At 34.2% G+C, this 17,529-nt stretch overlaps 1 protein-coding gene across 2 annotated transcripts; it reads right to left on the reverse strand.

Moving 5' to 3' along the window:
* Positions 1 to 1,151: 1,151 nt before the first annotated feature.
* Positions 1,152 to 17,439, reverse strand: NME5 (NME/NM23 family member 5). Of its 2 annotated transcripts, XM_017681329.3 has the most exons (6): positions 17,308 to 17,439; positions 16,710 to 16,884; positions 11,565 to 11,770; positions 10,692 to 10,792; positions 6,424 to 6,542; positions 1,152 to 1,366 (listed from the first exon to the last, which is right to left on the reverse strand). In XM_017681329.3, exons 2-6 carry the CDS (start codon positions 16,836 to 16,838, stop codon positions 1,283 to 1,285), a joined length of 639 nt encoding a protein of 212 aa, XP_017536818.2. In that variant the 5' UTR covers positions 16,839 to 16,884; positions 17,308 to 17,439; the 3' UTR covers positions 1,152 to 1,282. The 2 variants fall into 2 exon arrangements, with proteins under 2 accessions (XP_017536818.2, XP_017536819.2); XM_017681330.3 differs by lacking the exon at positions 17,308 to 17,439 and having other exon boundaries at positions 16,710 to 17,301.
* Positions 17,440 to 17,529: the final 90 nt, after the last annotated feature.

Below are 17,529 nucleotides of genomic sequence, written 5' to 3' on the forward strand. Positions count from 1 at the left end.
TACCATCGAACGGGTATGTCAGAAGGTAGTCTTTCTCCCCTTTCTGGTTACCTAGGAAGGAAATAAGAAGGCAGTCTTATTTTCCTATTCACCCTATGCTATACTTTCCAGTTCTGACCCGTGAAATAATGACCTCAAATGTATCCAAAATTAAAGACTCCTACGGCTAACTGTATTATTTTCCATTTGCATGTGTTTTTGTCTATTCCATCTCAAATTAGTCTGTTTTCTCCATCTTTCTCTCCATTAAAAATAAACAAATGGCAGGTCTAGAGACAGGAGCGGACTTCTAGTATGGAGTTTTCTTCTGTACACAGTGCTGTCTCTTAACACAAGAGGAGGCTCTTGTGGAAATGACCTCTGGAAGCTGTCACACTGGAATCCCATTGTAAAAACGATTTGCTTTTTCCTATAGGGTCTTCACCATTGCTCAAAATACAGCAATCTATTATTTATCTGTTTTTAAGATTTTAATTTGTCTTCCCAACACTGATGGTAACTGTGCTTTGAAATACAATGGGCAGAGTGCACAAGTGTCAGGACGAATATGTCCCAAAATTCAGATAAACGCCAGCACTGAGAACTTTCCAGCTTACCTATCTTCACCATAGACAGCTTAATCCTTTTAAGAGCACTTCCAACTCCTTTAATGTAGACATCCATTAAGACATTTATTTTTTCAAGCCTTAAAAAAAAGCTATGAGAAAAAAAAAAAGCTATAGAACAGTAACATGAACACTGTAGACAAAATTTAAATACTGACAAGCAAAAATAAAAATAAAGCAGCATATACCCACCAGAGATTATATAATAAATAACATTTGAGTGGTTATCCTTTTACATCTTATTCTACATGTGCACACACACATATATGTATTTTTTAATCAAAGTGAGATCTCACTGTACATACTGCTTTATAACACGCTTTCTTCAGTTAACAATCCTTACCTTCCAAGACAATAAATTTTCCATCTCATCTAATACTCACTTTGAATACCACTCTAATAGCAAAAATAAAGGTATAGTTGTTTCATTGACATTATAAATGCTTCCAAGTAAATATAATTTTATTAGAAAAAAATCATACCCTAAACCTACATTTTACCTTAGATAATGTTACCTGCTGCACAAAACACAGTTAGCCTCTTAAATTTTATTTTTAAGAAATAATTTATTTCACGTGTAGTTACTTAAACCTTTAGCAATCATGTTTGTTTTTTTTAGTAGATGCATGACTTTTATAATAAGATAGTTCATAATTTGTCCTCTGAGAGACTTTATTTTAATATGGTTCTTCTGCAATTGGATGGTGACGAAGTTTAGGTTTGTTGGGATTATTTTTCAGTAACCAATCAGCTATCCAAATCTATGGAAAAAAGAAAAAAAAAGCCTTAAGTTATTAAACATTTAAATATATACTATAAATAATAAACATGTACTATAAATATATACTATAAATAATACTATACCAATTAAAACAGTTTTCAAAATCACCTTAAGAATGAGAAAATGACCATTAAAAACTGAAGCACTCAGTTTTACATTATGGCAAGATAGTCAAGTATAGATTCAAATGGGAAGGAATAAGTAAAACTATCTTTTTTCACAGATACATGATCCTATATATAGAAAATCCCAAAGAATCCACAAGAAAGTACTAGAGCTAATAAATGAATATGACAAAGTTGAAGGTTATAAGGTTAACACACAAAAATCATCTGTGTTTCTATATACCAGCAATGAATAGTCCAAAAAGGAAAAAAAGAAATCACTTTGATTTATAATAGCATTGACGAGAAAAACTCGGAATAAATTTAACCAACTCGTATACTGAAAACCATAAAATACTGCTGAAAAGAAACTTAAAAGTCCTAAATAAATGGTAAGACAGCCCATATTCATGGATAGAAAGACTTGTAACAATGTTAAATGTTACGATGTCACTACTACCCAAAACAATCTACAGATTCATCACAACCCCTATCAAATTTCCAACAGTTGTTTTTGTATAAATAGAAAAGTCAATCCTCAACTTCATATGGAATTTCAAAGGGCTCTGAATAGAATCATAAAGAAGTTTTAATTTGATTTAAAAATTGTCTGCAAAGCTACAATAATCAAAACAGTGGCATACTGGATAGACATATAGAACAATGGAATAGAATTAAAAGTCTGGAAATAAACCCATACATATATGGCCATTTGATTTTTGATGATGCTACTAAGGACATTCAATGGAGAAGGTGTAGTCTCTTCAACAGATTGTACCAGGTAACTAGATTTCCATATGAGAAAGAATGAAGTTGGACTCCTAACCCACGCCATATACAAAAATTAATTTGAAATGGATCAACAACCTAAATATAAGAACTGAAACCATTAAAATTTTTAAAAACACATAGGAGTAAATCTTCATGACCTTGAATTTCACAACGGATTCTTATGTATGAACCAAAAGCATAAGCAAGTAGAGAAGGTAGAGTTCATCAACATTGTAAAACTTTTGTGCATTGAAGGACATTATCAGGAAAACAAAAAAACAACCTACAGAAGGGGAAAAAATATTTGAAATTATCTATCTACAAGGTTTTAATATCTACAACAAACACAGAACTCCTACAACTCAACAAAAAATAACTAAAAATGGGCAAAGAATTTTAATTTAAATAGACATTCTCCAAAGAAAATATACAAATGGCCAATAAGCACAAGAAAAGCAACTTATGGTACTGTTCTTGGAATATACAGATTCATGTAACAGAAAAGATGCCCAGATACAGAATTTAATATGTGATAAATGAGGCTTCATAAATCAATCTATAAAGACAACTGGTAGAAAAAAAAATCAATTTACATCTTCATTTTGTGTTATATATAAAAATAAATTCCAGATTATGGGAAAATTAAATATAAAAAATGTAGAAGAAAATGAAAGTGAATATTCAGCATAACTTTTAGTGGGATGGGACTTTCCAAACTTAGATGGTTAAGGAAAACTCACAATAAGGAAAAAAATCAAAGTTGACTTGATTTTATTTAAAGGGCAAAACTGAAAGTTAAAAAGGGAAATATTTTTGTAGCAAATATGATCAAAGGTTAGTGTAACTAATATATAAAGAAATCTTACAAAACTCTAAAGATAAGTGGACAAAAGATAAATAGGTAATTCACAAGGGAAGAAATACAGCTAAATATCAGGGAAAATGTTTAACTTCACCAGTAATATATACACTGAAGTTAAAACCAATGAAATATCATCTTTTGTCTATTTTGCCTGGTATCAAATTAGTTCAACTCCCATTCCAGTGTTTTTAACTTACGTCTAATACTAATGGATGGAGTGGCATGAGAATTATATATTGGTGATTAGTGTAAAGTGGCATGCCCTTTTAAGAAAGCTTTGTGACTGTGTATGTATTGTTACCTGAAAATATTTCCATTAGAAATGAAAATGGAAAAAAAAGTCAAGAAATTTCTGTAAAAGAATAATAATTGGGAGGTTTAAAACTACCTAGTTTTTAAAATATAAAGCTACAATAATTGAAGCAGTGTGGTATTTGCAAATAAACAGACATTATAAATAAGAAAGGAAGATAGGGAAGAAGGAAGAGAGAGGAAGAAAGAAAAGAAAGCAAGCAAATGCCTGCAGAGACTGAGTATGTGTTGACAGTGGAATCTTAAATCTGTGAGGAAAATGATGTGGATCATTCAATAAATGCTTTGGGTCAGTTCAGTAACCAAGTAGAAAACAAAATAAAATGTGGTTCCCTGCCTCACTCCCTAGAGCAAAATGAATTCCAGATGATCAAAGATACATATACAAAAGAAGGGAAACATAAAAAGTAGTAAAAGGCAACACCGGAGAATGTTATTTATAATCTTACAGCAGAAAACCTTCTTTAAATATCACCAAAAACCCGAAGCCATAAAAGAGCTCAGGAAATTCAGCTGCATTAAAATTAAAATTTATCAGGAAAATAATTTATAAGTGATAAATTGTGAAAAATCTAGTAAACCACAAAAGGTTGATTTCCTAAACAGAGTTTCGACGCAATAAGGAAAACATCTAGAACCCACCCCATCCCCGCCAAGAATGGACACAGGGCATGAGTAGGACGTTCACAGAGAAGGAAATACGAATGGTTTTAACACAAAATTCTAACAAAAGAAATACAGATTTAACAATGAGAGACTTTTCACCTATTCGACTGGCGAAAAACACAAAGCTTAAAGAATCATCATGTACTCTCATTAATTTTTGATCAGAGTAATAAATGGTATGACCACTAAAACATGTAATTTGGCAAGATTTATCCAAATTAAAACCATACATATCACAAATATCAAAATAACATTCTTTTTGACTATTTCCATTTGTAGGAATTTATTCTGTAGATATTCTATAATTTATCCTGATCTATGGTACACTGACATATGAATGAGGACATTCACTGTAGCAGTTTGTAGTAACAAAGGAGTGGAAACAACCTAAACAATCACCTATATGTAACTAATAAACTAGAATATCCAGACAACATAATGCTATAAGCTGTTCTTTTAAAATGGGGCAATTTTTTGTGTGGTGCTATTTAATAATTTATAATGTATATTAAGTAAATAAGGTAAAAAAGTTTCAAATAGTGTGCTTAGTAGCTAGCATTTGTATATCTACATTTTTAACTACATATAAATATACAGGTTTACATGTGCACAGATTTTCTTTGAAAGGCCATAGATATTATATACTAGAGGCTGGTAACAGTGATTGACTCCAGGTAGTACAACTGGATGGCTGAGGAGCAGGACCGGGAGGACAGTTACTTTTCACTATACATCCTTTCATAACTTTTGAATTTTATACCATATTTGAAATTACTTTTTAAAAATTTAATTAAAAAATAAAGGACCGAAAACTTTAAATTTCATGTTTTGAATTATAATTCTACTTTTTGATCTCTTTTCAAATGAAATAATATGAATGTATGAAAAACTTTATACTCAAAGATGTTTTTTGTTACAGTATTTATAATAGCAAACAGCTACAACAGCAAAAGAATAAAGTAAATATAGTAATATATTTACAGGATATATGTTTATATCTAGTCAAATAAAAAATAAAACCTGAGCAAAGAAAAAAAAAAGGACTAGGAAAAATGCAGTAATAGCAGCTAATACTTGAGAACTTAATGCATCAGATGCCTTGACTAAGAATATCACATGCATTTATACATTTAATCCTAACAATACCGCTCCTAGATAGCTAGGTACTAATATCTGAATTTTACTTATGAGAATAGAGGAACTCAGAGAGAGGTTAAGTTTCTGGAGTCAGAGTTGAACCCAAGCAGGATGACTTTAGAAACCATGTTTAGAAAATGGAACCAGAGGTATCTTTTTCTTCTCTTCTTTACATTTTTCAGTAGTTTGAGGTTTCTTATTAAATAAAATGTATTATTTTCACAATGAAAAAGACTGTTAGAGAAATGACCTATCTTTTCTTCTTTGGTAAAAGTGACAAAGTTAGAACAGCAGCAGACTCACAGAACCCAAGAATGGACTAACAGTTACCAAAGAGAAAGGGACTGGGGAGGGTGGGTGGGAAGGGAGGGATAAGGGGGAAAAAGGGGGCATTACGATTAGTACATATACTGTAGAGGGGGGACACGGGGAGGGCCGTACAACACAGAGAAGACACGTAGTGATTCTATAGCATCTTACTACGCTGATGGACAGTGACTGTAATGGGGTTTGTGGGGGGGACTTGATGATGGGGAGTCTAGTAAACATGATGTTGCTTGTGTAATTGTAGATTAGTGATACCAAAAAAAAAAAAAAATGACAAAGTTAGTAAGAGAGATTAAATCTTTTGTCTTCCAAAGTAGATTCCCTTTAAGAATAGTAACAGAGGCTAGAGATACTGTTTTTGTGGGACTGGTATTAAAATAACCTTCCCTGATTATCTGTGAGGCTCTTCAGATGGGTAGAGAAGAGCCCAGCGTGACACGTGGCCCTGGACAACAGTCCCGCTTCCTCCTCCTCAACCGTTCCTCCACCTGACTGAGCAATGCTGAGTCATCTAGGGATGTGAATAAATGTTTTCTATTTTAAAAACTAGATATAATGGGAAATAAAAACAATGAACAAAATTCAAGTATTATCTCATCTCACCACCTGATTATATAAATCATACACAAAAACAGTGCTTAGCAATTGAAGGATGCAATAATTAAAAATGTACTAAGAGACAATGTTTTTTAAAAGTTAAAACACAGCAAGAAAGTAAACAAATTATACATAAGAATCTAAAATGTACATGAATTAGTTTTTAAAAACAGCTCTCAATACTTTTACTGTTTCAAAGAATACAATGTTTTAAGTATGAAAACTACACACAGTATTTTTTTAAATAAAAAGATCTCTTACCAAAGGATCTGCTGGTTTTTGCTTACAAAGTGCTGTGAGTCCTTCAAGCAGAGTTGGTGTTACATATAGATTTAAATAGTCCTTAGCAGCCTGTCCAACTGGAATGGGCTCAACAATCACTGCAAAGACAAATGTATTCCCATTAAAGCTAGCATCAATAAGGAAATATTATACAGTCATCATAAAGCATACCCTGAAAGAAATTTTTAATGGAATGAGAAATAAAGTATTTTTCTTTTTAAAGAAAATAACTAGATATATAGCATTAGAGTTTGTTCAAAAACACACAAGCACACACATTCAGAGAAATAAGATTACATAAGATTGGCAAGAACGTCAAAATGCTAGTAGTGATCATGTATAAGATTCTGATTATGTTTTCAACTATATCCTTTTCTGCATTTCCATTTTGGTAGTAAATAATAGATTAAGTATATTATATTAAGAAGAAAAATATGAATGAACATGTAAAATCTGGGACCTTGATTCATTACAAAAATTAATTCCTGCCAACAAAATGGTGAGCACTTTGCAAAATGGTACAGATACAACAGGGAAAAATACGTATTTGTTATAGACTGAATACACACACAAAATCAACTTTTCTATATATAATATGCTTTAATATTTCTGGTCTTATTTTTCAGATTTTTAAATAAATCATGTAAGACTTAGGGAAATTTATCCTTTTCAGCCTTGTTTGAACACTATACAAGTAAACCAGATTTGCAATACAATTAAAGCTACACAAGAATGTATTTTGTAAGTCTTAGTGTTTTGAGGTTTATCTCTTATCAATTTGCTACTTTTAATAAAGCTGAGATAGTGAAGTTACTGATCTCATGTGTTCAGACCTAAATCCTCACTGGCTCAAGGAAAGGATGATTGGGAGGATAGATTTCTGTGTGACAGACATACAGGCTCAGTCTCCATGAGACAAGGACTAACAATGGGGGCGTTCTTTGCCAGGATGCAGGGAAATCTGGGAGAAATCTCTCATGTCTTGGATCAAAGGTTCCTGTCCTATTCATTCCATTATAGCACCCTTCATTGCATTCATCACTATAATTTTGTTGTGGTTATATAAATATTTCTGCCATCTCTCACTTCTACTCTGAAAGTTCCATGAAAGTGAAAAACATGTATCATGTTCACTGTTCTCTATGCCCAGGCCCTTTGTAGTATTTTAAAAATGAAAATGTGATTATGTCACTCCCATCCTTAAGATGCTCCACTCGCTCCTCACTGCTCTTAGTCAAGGGAGCACTCCCCCCCATGGCCCACAAGACTACCAGGCAATCGTTCTCTCTCCAACCTCATCTTACATTTCTCTTTCCCTCCCAACTCCAATACTTTTTGTTTATAGAATGGGCTATGTCCTTTCCTGCTCATGACTTCAGCACACATGCTGTTCCTTCTGCTAGAATGTTCTTCCCTTTACTCTGGTGAACCATTAATTATTGCTTGGATGTCAGCAAAACTATCATTTCTTCAGCTAGGCCTTTCTTATTATAACCTCTCATGATACCTTCTAATTGCCTTATATAGCACTTGCCACACAATAACTATACAATTATTTGGAACACTAGATTGTAAACTCCACAGGAGTAGGGACTTCATCCACTTTTTAAAAATTTATATTCTAAAAAGCAGTTTTATTGAGGTATAATTCACATATCATAAAATTCACCTAGTGATGTATACAAATGATTTTTAATAAATCTTGTGCAAAAAATCACCACAATCCAGTTTTAGAACACTTCCACAAGTCCCAAAAATGTTTTCTTGTGCCAGTTTGCAATGTCCCCCTCCTATTCCCACCCCTAGCTCTTGGCAACCACTGAGCTTCTTTCTGGCCCTAAAAATGTCCCTTTTCTGGACATTTACTATAAATGGATCATATGTGACTTTTTGTGCCTGGATTCTTTCATTTAGCATAGTGTTTTGAGGTTCACCCATATTGTAGCATGTATTGGCAGGTGATTCCTTTTAATTCCTTAGTAGTGTTCCAGTGTATGGCTGTACTAAATGTTATCTATTGATGGACAAATTGTATTGTTTCCAGTTGTGGGTTACATTAAATGATGCTATGAGCATTCACATGTGTATTTATGTAGATGTATGTTTACATTTCTCTTGGGTGGGTAGACTCTACTGAGTGGAATCGCTAGTGAATTTACATGGTAAGTACATGACTAACATTTTAGAAAATCACCAAACTGTTTTCCAAAGTGGCTGTATCATTTTACAATAATGTATGAGGATCCCAGTATCTCTATATCCTTGCCATTGATTACAGCCGTTCTAGTGGGTATGTAGTAGTATCTCATTGTGGTTTTAATCTGTATTTCCTCAGTAACTATGTAGAGCAATTCTTCATGTGTTTATTAGTCATTCATATATCTTCTGTGAAATGTCTACTCAAATCTTTTGCTTGTTTTTAATTGGGTGGTCTTCTTATGGAGTTATAAGAGTTCTTTATGTGTTCTGGATACAAGTCCTTTATCTGATATATGATTTGCAAATATTTTCTCCCAGTCTGTGGCTTACCTTTTCATACTCTTGATGACTTTGAAACACAAGAGCTTTTAATTTTGATGTAGTCCAATTTATCAATACTCTCTTTTGCGGGTCATGTTTTTGATGTCATATATAAAAACCCATTGTCCAATTCAAAATTATGAAGATTTTCTGTTTTCATCTAGATGTTTCATACTTCTGTGTTTAGGCCTATGATCCATGGTAAATTAAATTTTGTGTGTAGTGTGAAACAGAGTCTAAGTTTTATTTTTTTGCATATGTGTATCTAATTGAATCAGCAACATTTGTTGGATTGATGGAAAGCACCATCCTTTCCCCATCAGATTGTCTAGGCACCTGTGTTGCAAATAATCGACCATAAATGTAAGGATTTATTTATAGATTCTTAACTCTGTCCCATTGATCTATATGTCTAGTACCATATTGTCTTAATTATTGCAGCTTTATAGTAAGTTTTGAAATTACGTTAGTGGAAGTCCTCTAACTTTGTTCTTTTTCAAACTTGTTTCATCTCTTCTAGATTCCTTGTAATTCCAAACAAATTTTAGAATTGGCTTGTCAAATTTCTACATAAAAGCATGAATGGACTTTCGATAGAGACTGCATTAAATTTACTGATCAATTTGGAGAGAACGGCCACCCTGACAATATTGACTCTTCTGATTCTTAAACATGGGATGTCTGTTTATTTAGACATCCTTAAATTTCCTTCAGCAATGTTTTGTGATTTTCAGAGCATAAGAATTGTACTTCTTTTGTTAAATTTTTTCCTAAATCTCTCTTTTTAATGCTATTATGAACAAAATGTTTACTTAACTTTATTTTTGGATTGTTTCTACTTTGTCTTTTTCTGCTAGCCATTGATTTTTTGTAGCAACTAGGGCTGGATCAATTAATGATAAAATAGAGTGTTTTCATGTTTCTTACATGGATGAGATTTCATTGTACTTTTTAAAGCTTTTTAATGACATGTATAATTTAGACATTATATATGTTTTTATAGATATAGACTTTAAAAATATCATCTTGAAAGCAGGGACATCTTAATCATCTTTGTATTTCTGGCACATAATAGGTATCTTGATACATTTGTTGAAAGAATGCAATATACCAAAGCTTTGAATTAGTCATCCCTATTAAAAGGGGAAAGAGCACTACTTTTTTCAAGCATTAGGAACATGTCTTTGAATATCCTTATAACTTACTTTAGAGACTCATCATACAGTTTTGCACATAGCTCTTGGCTGACCGCTAAGCAGGAGGGATACCACAAACTCTGAGTACTCCAAAGAACTCCACATCCCCACAACAAAAGATCTGTAGTGTGGAAGGTTACTAGTAATTTACATTCATCCTACAAATGCTGCTTCTCAAATGTCTAACTATAGCTCTTAAACTCATGTCTAGAGAATTAATTAATAGGTCAAACCAAAGGCAATCTAAACATTTTAGAGATATAACCCTATGAGTAAGAAGAGCTTCCAAATATATCTTCTATTTAAGATAAAGTGAGTTTTTATCCTATTTAGTTAAAAGCTAAAGAGAAAAAGTCTATTTCACTAGTAGGACTAAATCTAAAGTTTCAAATGTTTAAGTAACTACTACCTTGAAAATGACAAAATACATTGGAGAAAAGCCCTGTTGTCTCCCTTCCCAGCTACACCCCAAAATAAAAGGCAAACAATAAAGAGACGCAATTGACTGACTACTTACTCATCATAGCTCACCTTCAGGAAACATGAATCGAATTTCTCTTTCTGCTGCAGCAAAATCATTACTTCCATGAAGTGCATTCCTCAGGTCATCTGTGCCATAAATTGCCCTTAAACTAAAAGCAAGTTAGAGATGATGACCCATCCAATTTCACATCCTTTCCTTATTTTTTACATATGCATTCTACTTAGGGATTTTACAGAAGCATTGCCACACTTCTCACATATGGAGGTTTTAATCTATTTTGAATTTAAGTCTAAATCTCTAGATGAGGGTCAAATATATTCAAATCTGCAGGAGGGATACACTGGGAAAATAGAAGCCTCTGGGTGAAAACAAGGTGTTGTTTTGTGAGAAGTGAAAAAGCAATGCATATCCAAAAGTGCAAGAACTCCTGTCCCAGTGACTGTAACAGGGTATGTGGCGGGAACTTGATGATGTGAGGAGTCTAGTAACGTAATGTTGCTCATGTAATTGTAGATTAGTGATACCAAAAAAAAAAAAAAAAGAACTCACTGTCCCTTGGTTTCAAGACATTAATGACAGAGAATCTGGATTTCTGGTCCTGTATTACCAATATTGTTTTAAAATACCATACCAACTTTCCCAGCAGAAATCCAACTTCCGGGGCAGCTTAATTCAAGGATGAGAGTACAGTAAATCTCATCAACCATAAATCAGATATTATCTGAGGCCTTATGTGACATTTGGTATTAAGATAGACATTTAAATGATGAAAACATAAAATGGATCGTCCCCAACTAAAAAACAAACAGAAGATTTAGGAAAACTTCCAAATGAAAGGAAATTCCTATTACAACGAAATCAGAATATTTTTCTTTCATTCTTATAACTGGATTTCCATTTTTACCCCCGAGAAAAGTTACCTGTCTGGGTGGGTCTCCTTAGCTACTATGCTGTTACTTGGTCCCAAAAGTTCTTTCCAGTGCGAAATGGCTTTATGTCTAGCTAATATCATGGCAACAAGGGGTCCGGAACTCATGTAAGCTGTTAAATTGGGGAAAAACATTTTTCCATACTGTTCCACATAAAAGTTACTACAGTGCTCAGGACTGAGACGTAGTTTTCTTCTCTATAAGAGAAACAAAGTCAACAAGAGCATTTAAAATGACAGTTCAAAAATACCTCATTAAGTCATTAATAACTTGAAATTAGTACCAATCTGCTCAAAATTTTGAAATTTATTTTTGTATCATGAAGAAAGGGTGAGATAAGAAAGTTAAATGTAGGCTGTAAATAAAATTGTGAGAACTATTTGACCTACTTCAGAAACACTATTCCTATTTGGCAGCCTCCTTCAGCATAGGGTTTGTTAATGACAAATTCATCACATCACCTTCTAAGATAAAAACACTCCAATCATCAATACTTGGCTTATATTTTGTATACAGTAAAGTCACAAAATTGGACTCTAGAATATTCCAAATTCAACTTTATGTATTTGTGATACTTTCCTATTTATTGTGAAATTTTCCTACATTATTTTAGGAACCTGGTCTCATTATGGCATTTAGAAATAACATGCAGTGTAAGGACGCAGTAAACAAGCTTTCCATTTGAAAGAGAAAGTTGTGTATTTTTTATTCTGGTTCCACGATAAATATATTAATTCACTGTGACCTTAAGAAAAAATAAATTGGCATTGTTTCTCAATTTTAAGGTATATGAAATGTTTAGGACAAATAAATGCTATTTTCTTCACAAAGGAGACACTTTACAAATGAATCGTTAAATTTAAAAATTCAGAAGCTGAGTCAGTCATTCTTCCATTTGGAAAGCATAATTCTTCCCTAACGGCAACTATTTGAGTGTTCTTTAAAAATCACCCATTACTATTGTTTTTCATTCCACTAAAAGTGGATCATAAAGGAAAAGGCTCAAAATATAATAGAAGGATTCAAAGCAGACATCCAGGAAGACTTCTTGAAGGAGTAAGGATGATAAAACATGGAGACTAAGTCACTAGGTGAAGGCTAAAAATCTTCATGCATAGAAATCCATCTGTCGAAAATGGGTTAGATTTTCCTGAGAGGACGGTGTGAATTTTATCAAATGACCTACCTCTTAAAGCCCCTTCCCAAACTATGTGTCCTCAGGTTGTATAAACTTGGCAAAATTGCTTGGTTTGTAGCCAGAGATCTAAACTGCCCAGAGCAAAAAGCTTGGGAAGATGTTTAACCTGGGTGGGTCAGCTCTGCTGTGAACAGGGTCTACTGGGCAAACATTCCCATCAGTCAAGGACGAGCAACTTCACCTAGTTTTAGCCTTCTGAGTTTTTAAATTTAATGATCTAAAACAAGTGCTGATATCTACTCTTATATTGAAATTCATATTGTCAAGAAATAGATTAGTTTTGAGAATTTACAACAGCACCTGATTTAATATAATCCTTGATTCTATTATTTAAAATTAAGACATGCCAGTATTTGTGATTCTTATACATATCAGTATGGAGTTTTTTTATTGCTGGGCTAAAAAATAAAACTTTCATCTGTCGCAATGTAAGCCTTTATGTGCCACATGTCCCTTGGTAAGTGGGGGAAGCAGCCTGTTGCAGGTGTACTAGCTGGTGCAGCATGATCATAAAAAGGGCTAATCTTAAACTACAGTTGATACTAAATCAGTGATTCCGTTGGTTGTTATTAAATTAGATCAGGTAAATTTTTCTGGAATTTAGATAAATATTTGCACAAAGAGAAGCAGGGCTATTAAATAATATTGGAAAAGGAACCATTACTTCGTAACAAAGGAAAGACTGCCACCTACTGAAAGAATACATAATTTTTCAGGTTTTCCTTAAATGGGACAAGAAGGCCTCAAGTTCAAGGACTCCCAATTACATTAAATAATTTAAAAACATACAATACAAAGGATAAATAGTGTATTGCAATAACTGCGACTAGTCAAAGTCATAGAGACGGGAAGTAGAATAAAGGCTATCAGGGGCTGGGGAAAAGAGCAAACAGGGAGGTTTAAACAGTATTTCAGTTTGAAATGATGAAAAAATTCTAGAGATGGATAGTGGTGATGGTTAAATGTACTTAATGTCACTGAACTGTACTCTTAAAAATGGTTAAAATGGCAAATTTTATGCATATTTTACAATTAAAATGAAAAAGAAGCACACAGTATACCAAGGCTTTCTTTGGTCTGAAATTTATTGCTAAGGGAAGTGTTAAATATTAGTGTTTATACTATTTTAAATTTATAATTAACATTAGCTACTTAATTATTAAGCTTTTTGAAAATTATTTTTAAAATATGGACTTTAAAAAAACTTAAATGGGTTATCTTTATTTGTATACTTTTTTTTTCTAAAATATATGGATGATACACTTACAGGGTTAAGAAATTCAAAGCACTATAAAAAGGTATAGACTGAAAAAAATCCCATTCCCATCCCTGTCCTAATCCACCCTGTTCTTCCTTGCCCTCAACAGGCAACCATTAAAAATGTTTATCTCAAATTAGGGATCAACAGAGGTAAGGCTCAGAACCTCATCCCCCCCTGCTTTGAGAGAAATCTTCTGCATCCGTGGATGTCTTGCTGCCCTTGTCTAGCCTGGATTAATACTTAGTCCATAGGCACACACCTGATCATCTGATCATCTACATTTGCCCTCTTACAGCACTAAACTATGTTTTCTACATTTATCTTGCATCTACCTACCACTTCAGCATTTTATTAAAAATAAAAATAATAATAATAATAGGAGAAATGTGGGATCAACATATAAATCAAGTACAAAAATCAAACGAATATTCATATTTGACCTGATTGTTTATAGTTCATAATGCGTGATCAAAACTGAAAGTTTCTGTGATGACTGCCCTTGTACTGTTCACCATGTAAGAACTTATTCACTATGTAAGAATTCGTTCACCATGTAAGAACTTGTTCGTTATGCTTCAGAAGATTGGAGACTGACGAGAATTAGGCTTGAGATGGGTTAATGATTGTGCATTGAGCATTGACCCCCCTATACAGAATTTTATTGTTGTTAACAACCATTTGATCAATAAATATGAGAGATGCCCTCTCAAAAAAAAAATGTTTATCTCAGTGTTTCATTTTGCAAATATTGGCAAACATGAATATATATTACTTTCTGTCACAAAAGGCTGCTACACATTGTTCTGCATCTTGCTTTTTTCCATAACAGGACAGAGAGGTCCCTCATTCTTTGCTTTACAATTAGTTGCACGGTATTCAATTTGGTGGATTTACCAGGGTTTATTAACCAATCTTCTAATGCTGGGGTGTTTGCGATCTTTTGCTGGTAAGCTAACAATGCTGCAAAAAAAACCCTGTATAAGTTACTTCACATACTATGTGGGTTGTAGGAGGGATTCCCAAAAGTAGGACTGTTGGGTGAGAGGGTAACTGTATCTGTAATATTGATAGATAATTTCCTTTTACCTTTTTATTTTTGCCAAATAGTATTTCAGTACCATCTTAATTTGCTTTTTCCCCACCTAAAGACTGAGCATCTTTTATTACGATTAGCACGCATAACGTGGGGGGGGGGACACGGGGAAGGCAGTACAGCACAGAGAAGACAAGTAGTGACTCTATGGCATCTTACACTGATGGGCAGTGACTGTAATGGGGTATGTGGGGGGGACTTGATAATGGGAGGAATCTAGTAACCACAATGTTGCTCATGTAACTGTATATTAATGATAGCAAAATTTAAAAATTTAAAAAAGACTGAGCATCTTTTCACTGATGTCTAAGAAATTGTTTCATTCACAAATGTTTAAGAAGCATTTTTTTTCTGTGACCATCCACAGTTATACCCATTTTCAACTGAATTTTTCTTTTTCTAGGAGCTTTTCATACATTAAAGAGATTAGCCCTCTGTGATATGAATTGCAAATCTTTTTTCCACGTTTGTCATTTGTGTTTTGACTTTGCCTATGATGCTTATTTGGTCATGTAGAAGCTTCGTATGTTTATAGTCTTATCAGTCTTTTCTTGTATGGCTCCTGGACTTAAGTCATAGTAATAAAAGGCAGCAACACTCCAAGAAAAAAAAGAAATTCATCCAGCTTTTCTTCTAGAATTTATATGGTTTAACTTTTAATATTTAAGTCTCAGATCCATTTAGAGTTTATCCTGGTGTATATAACATTATACTTGAATGCAACTTTTTTTAAATGGCTGCCTAGTTTTCTTAAACAACATTTATTTAAAAGCTCACCTTTACCTGAGTCTTCTAGTTATATTAAATATATTCTTATGCTCTCTTGTACCATCCCTACCCTCAGCCTCTATCTTTCCTGAAGACTGAAGTTTTCTTTTTTCTTTTTAAAAACACTAAATAAGGCAATATGACAGTGTATAGACATGAGAATTTTAAAACACTAATTTCAAATAAGGATAGTACAAAAAAGATTAAAAATACTCAGTTCTGTTTGACGATCTTTGACAATACTCATTTTACATTCATTTCAAATCTCTAACAACTGCAGAACAAGAATAAGGTTTAAAACATTAAATGTTTGCAATAGCTGAAAAAAATACCGACAGTCTAATAAAAGCACATCAGTAGAGGACCAGGTAAATAAACTGTGGCTCATTCACACGGGGGCATCTTACACAGAAATTAGGAAGAATTTGACAGATTCAGATTCAGCATTCCCCAAATGCTACCTGAGGAACTTTGTAAAGGAGTTGGGGGAGGGAGATTATTTTAATTTTATGGGGGGAAAATGTTTGCAAAGCATAGAAAAGTCCTGGAAGAACAGAGTGTTAAGTGGTTGCCTCTCTCTGGAGACTCGGACTAAGGGGGGGAGAGGACAACTGGAGGAAAAAGGAATTTCACTTCTCATTTTATATCCTTTCAAAGTGTGAGAAAAAAAACTTTTAAAAACGTATATAATTTTTACACTTAGAAGAATTAACCTAAATTAATCTTTACTATGGAATTAATGGGTTAACACATTTACATGAACATAAAAATAAGGAGCAAAGAGAGAAAAAACACGATCATTGTGTCCATAGTTACCTGAACAATGGTGAATCCCGATCTGAGAATAATATCTTTTATCTCCTCCTCTTTGTCAACAATATCTGGTTTGATAATGGCCAGAGTTTTTTCTACATAGATCTGAGGTGGGGGCATGGATATCTCCATTCCGGCTTTTCAGGGTACAATTTAAGAGATCCTTGACAGGTATCAACTGCAATGACACGCATTCCCCCCACCCCAAATTTAACCTAATTGTGATTAAGAACGGCATTATCAGGTGCTTGATTTTATTAATTTAGGAAGTTAGAACATGCTGGATCTTTTCCTAGAAGCAGTAGCTGAATAATACGGTTTCTCATCTGCGTCTAAGGTGTGCCCTGTGCTTTCCTACGAGCGGTCGTCGAGGTGGCGAGGCCACGGAGCAGCCCAAAGGCGGGCGGGCGCAGGCTCGGGGCCGCGGCAGGCGGCGGGCTGTGACCCCCCGCGCCGCCCCCGCCGCAGGAATGCCGGACGCCCCGCAGGGCCTAGACCTCGCGTAGGGTCACACGCGGTTGGGAAGTGGGACCCCTGGGTCACTTGGGCCTCTAGGGGCTGCACCGGAAGGTTCCGAGTCCGCCCTTGTCCGGGCACTTACCGGAGCGCCTGCTCCTCCGGCCGCGTCTGTTGCTAGGAGACCTGAAGCCCCGCCCGGAGACGGTGGCTGCGGAGGGCCAGTCCCAGCGGACCGCTTCACCGTCTCTGACCGGTTCGTTGAGCCAAAAAAGGCAACTACCACAGGCATTTTTATTCCCCTTGGGAATCTTAAGAGCACTAGGTGTTTTCTAACATTTCGTCAAAATTTATCTTGTTTCATCCT

Source organism: Manis javanica, chromosome 14 (assembly GCF_040802235.1).
Source record: "Manis javanica isolate MJ-LG chromosome 14, MJ_LKY, whole genome shotgun sequence".
In the NCBI taxonomy this organism is placed as follows: domain Eukaryota; kingdom Metazoa; phylum Chordata; class Mammalia; order Pholidota; family Manidae; genus Manis; species Manis javanica.

Coding starts and splice junctions, on each gene's coding strand:
- NME5 (XM_017681329.3), bottom strand. CDS start 16,838: ATGGAGATATCCATGCCCCCACCTCAGATCTATGTAGAAAAAACTCTG. Junction 11,771..16,709: donor CGGGATTCACCATTGTTCAG/GTAACTATGGAC, acceptor TTTCTCTTATAG/AGAAGAAAACTACGTCTCAG. Junction 6,543..10,691: donor TCGATTCATGTTTCCTGAAG/GTGAGCTATGAT, acceptor TTGTCTTTGCAG/TGATTGTTGAGCCCATTCCA.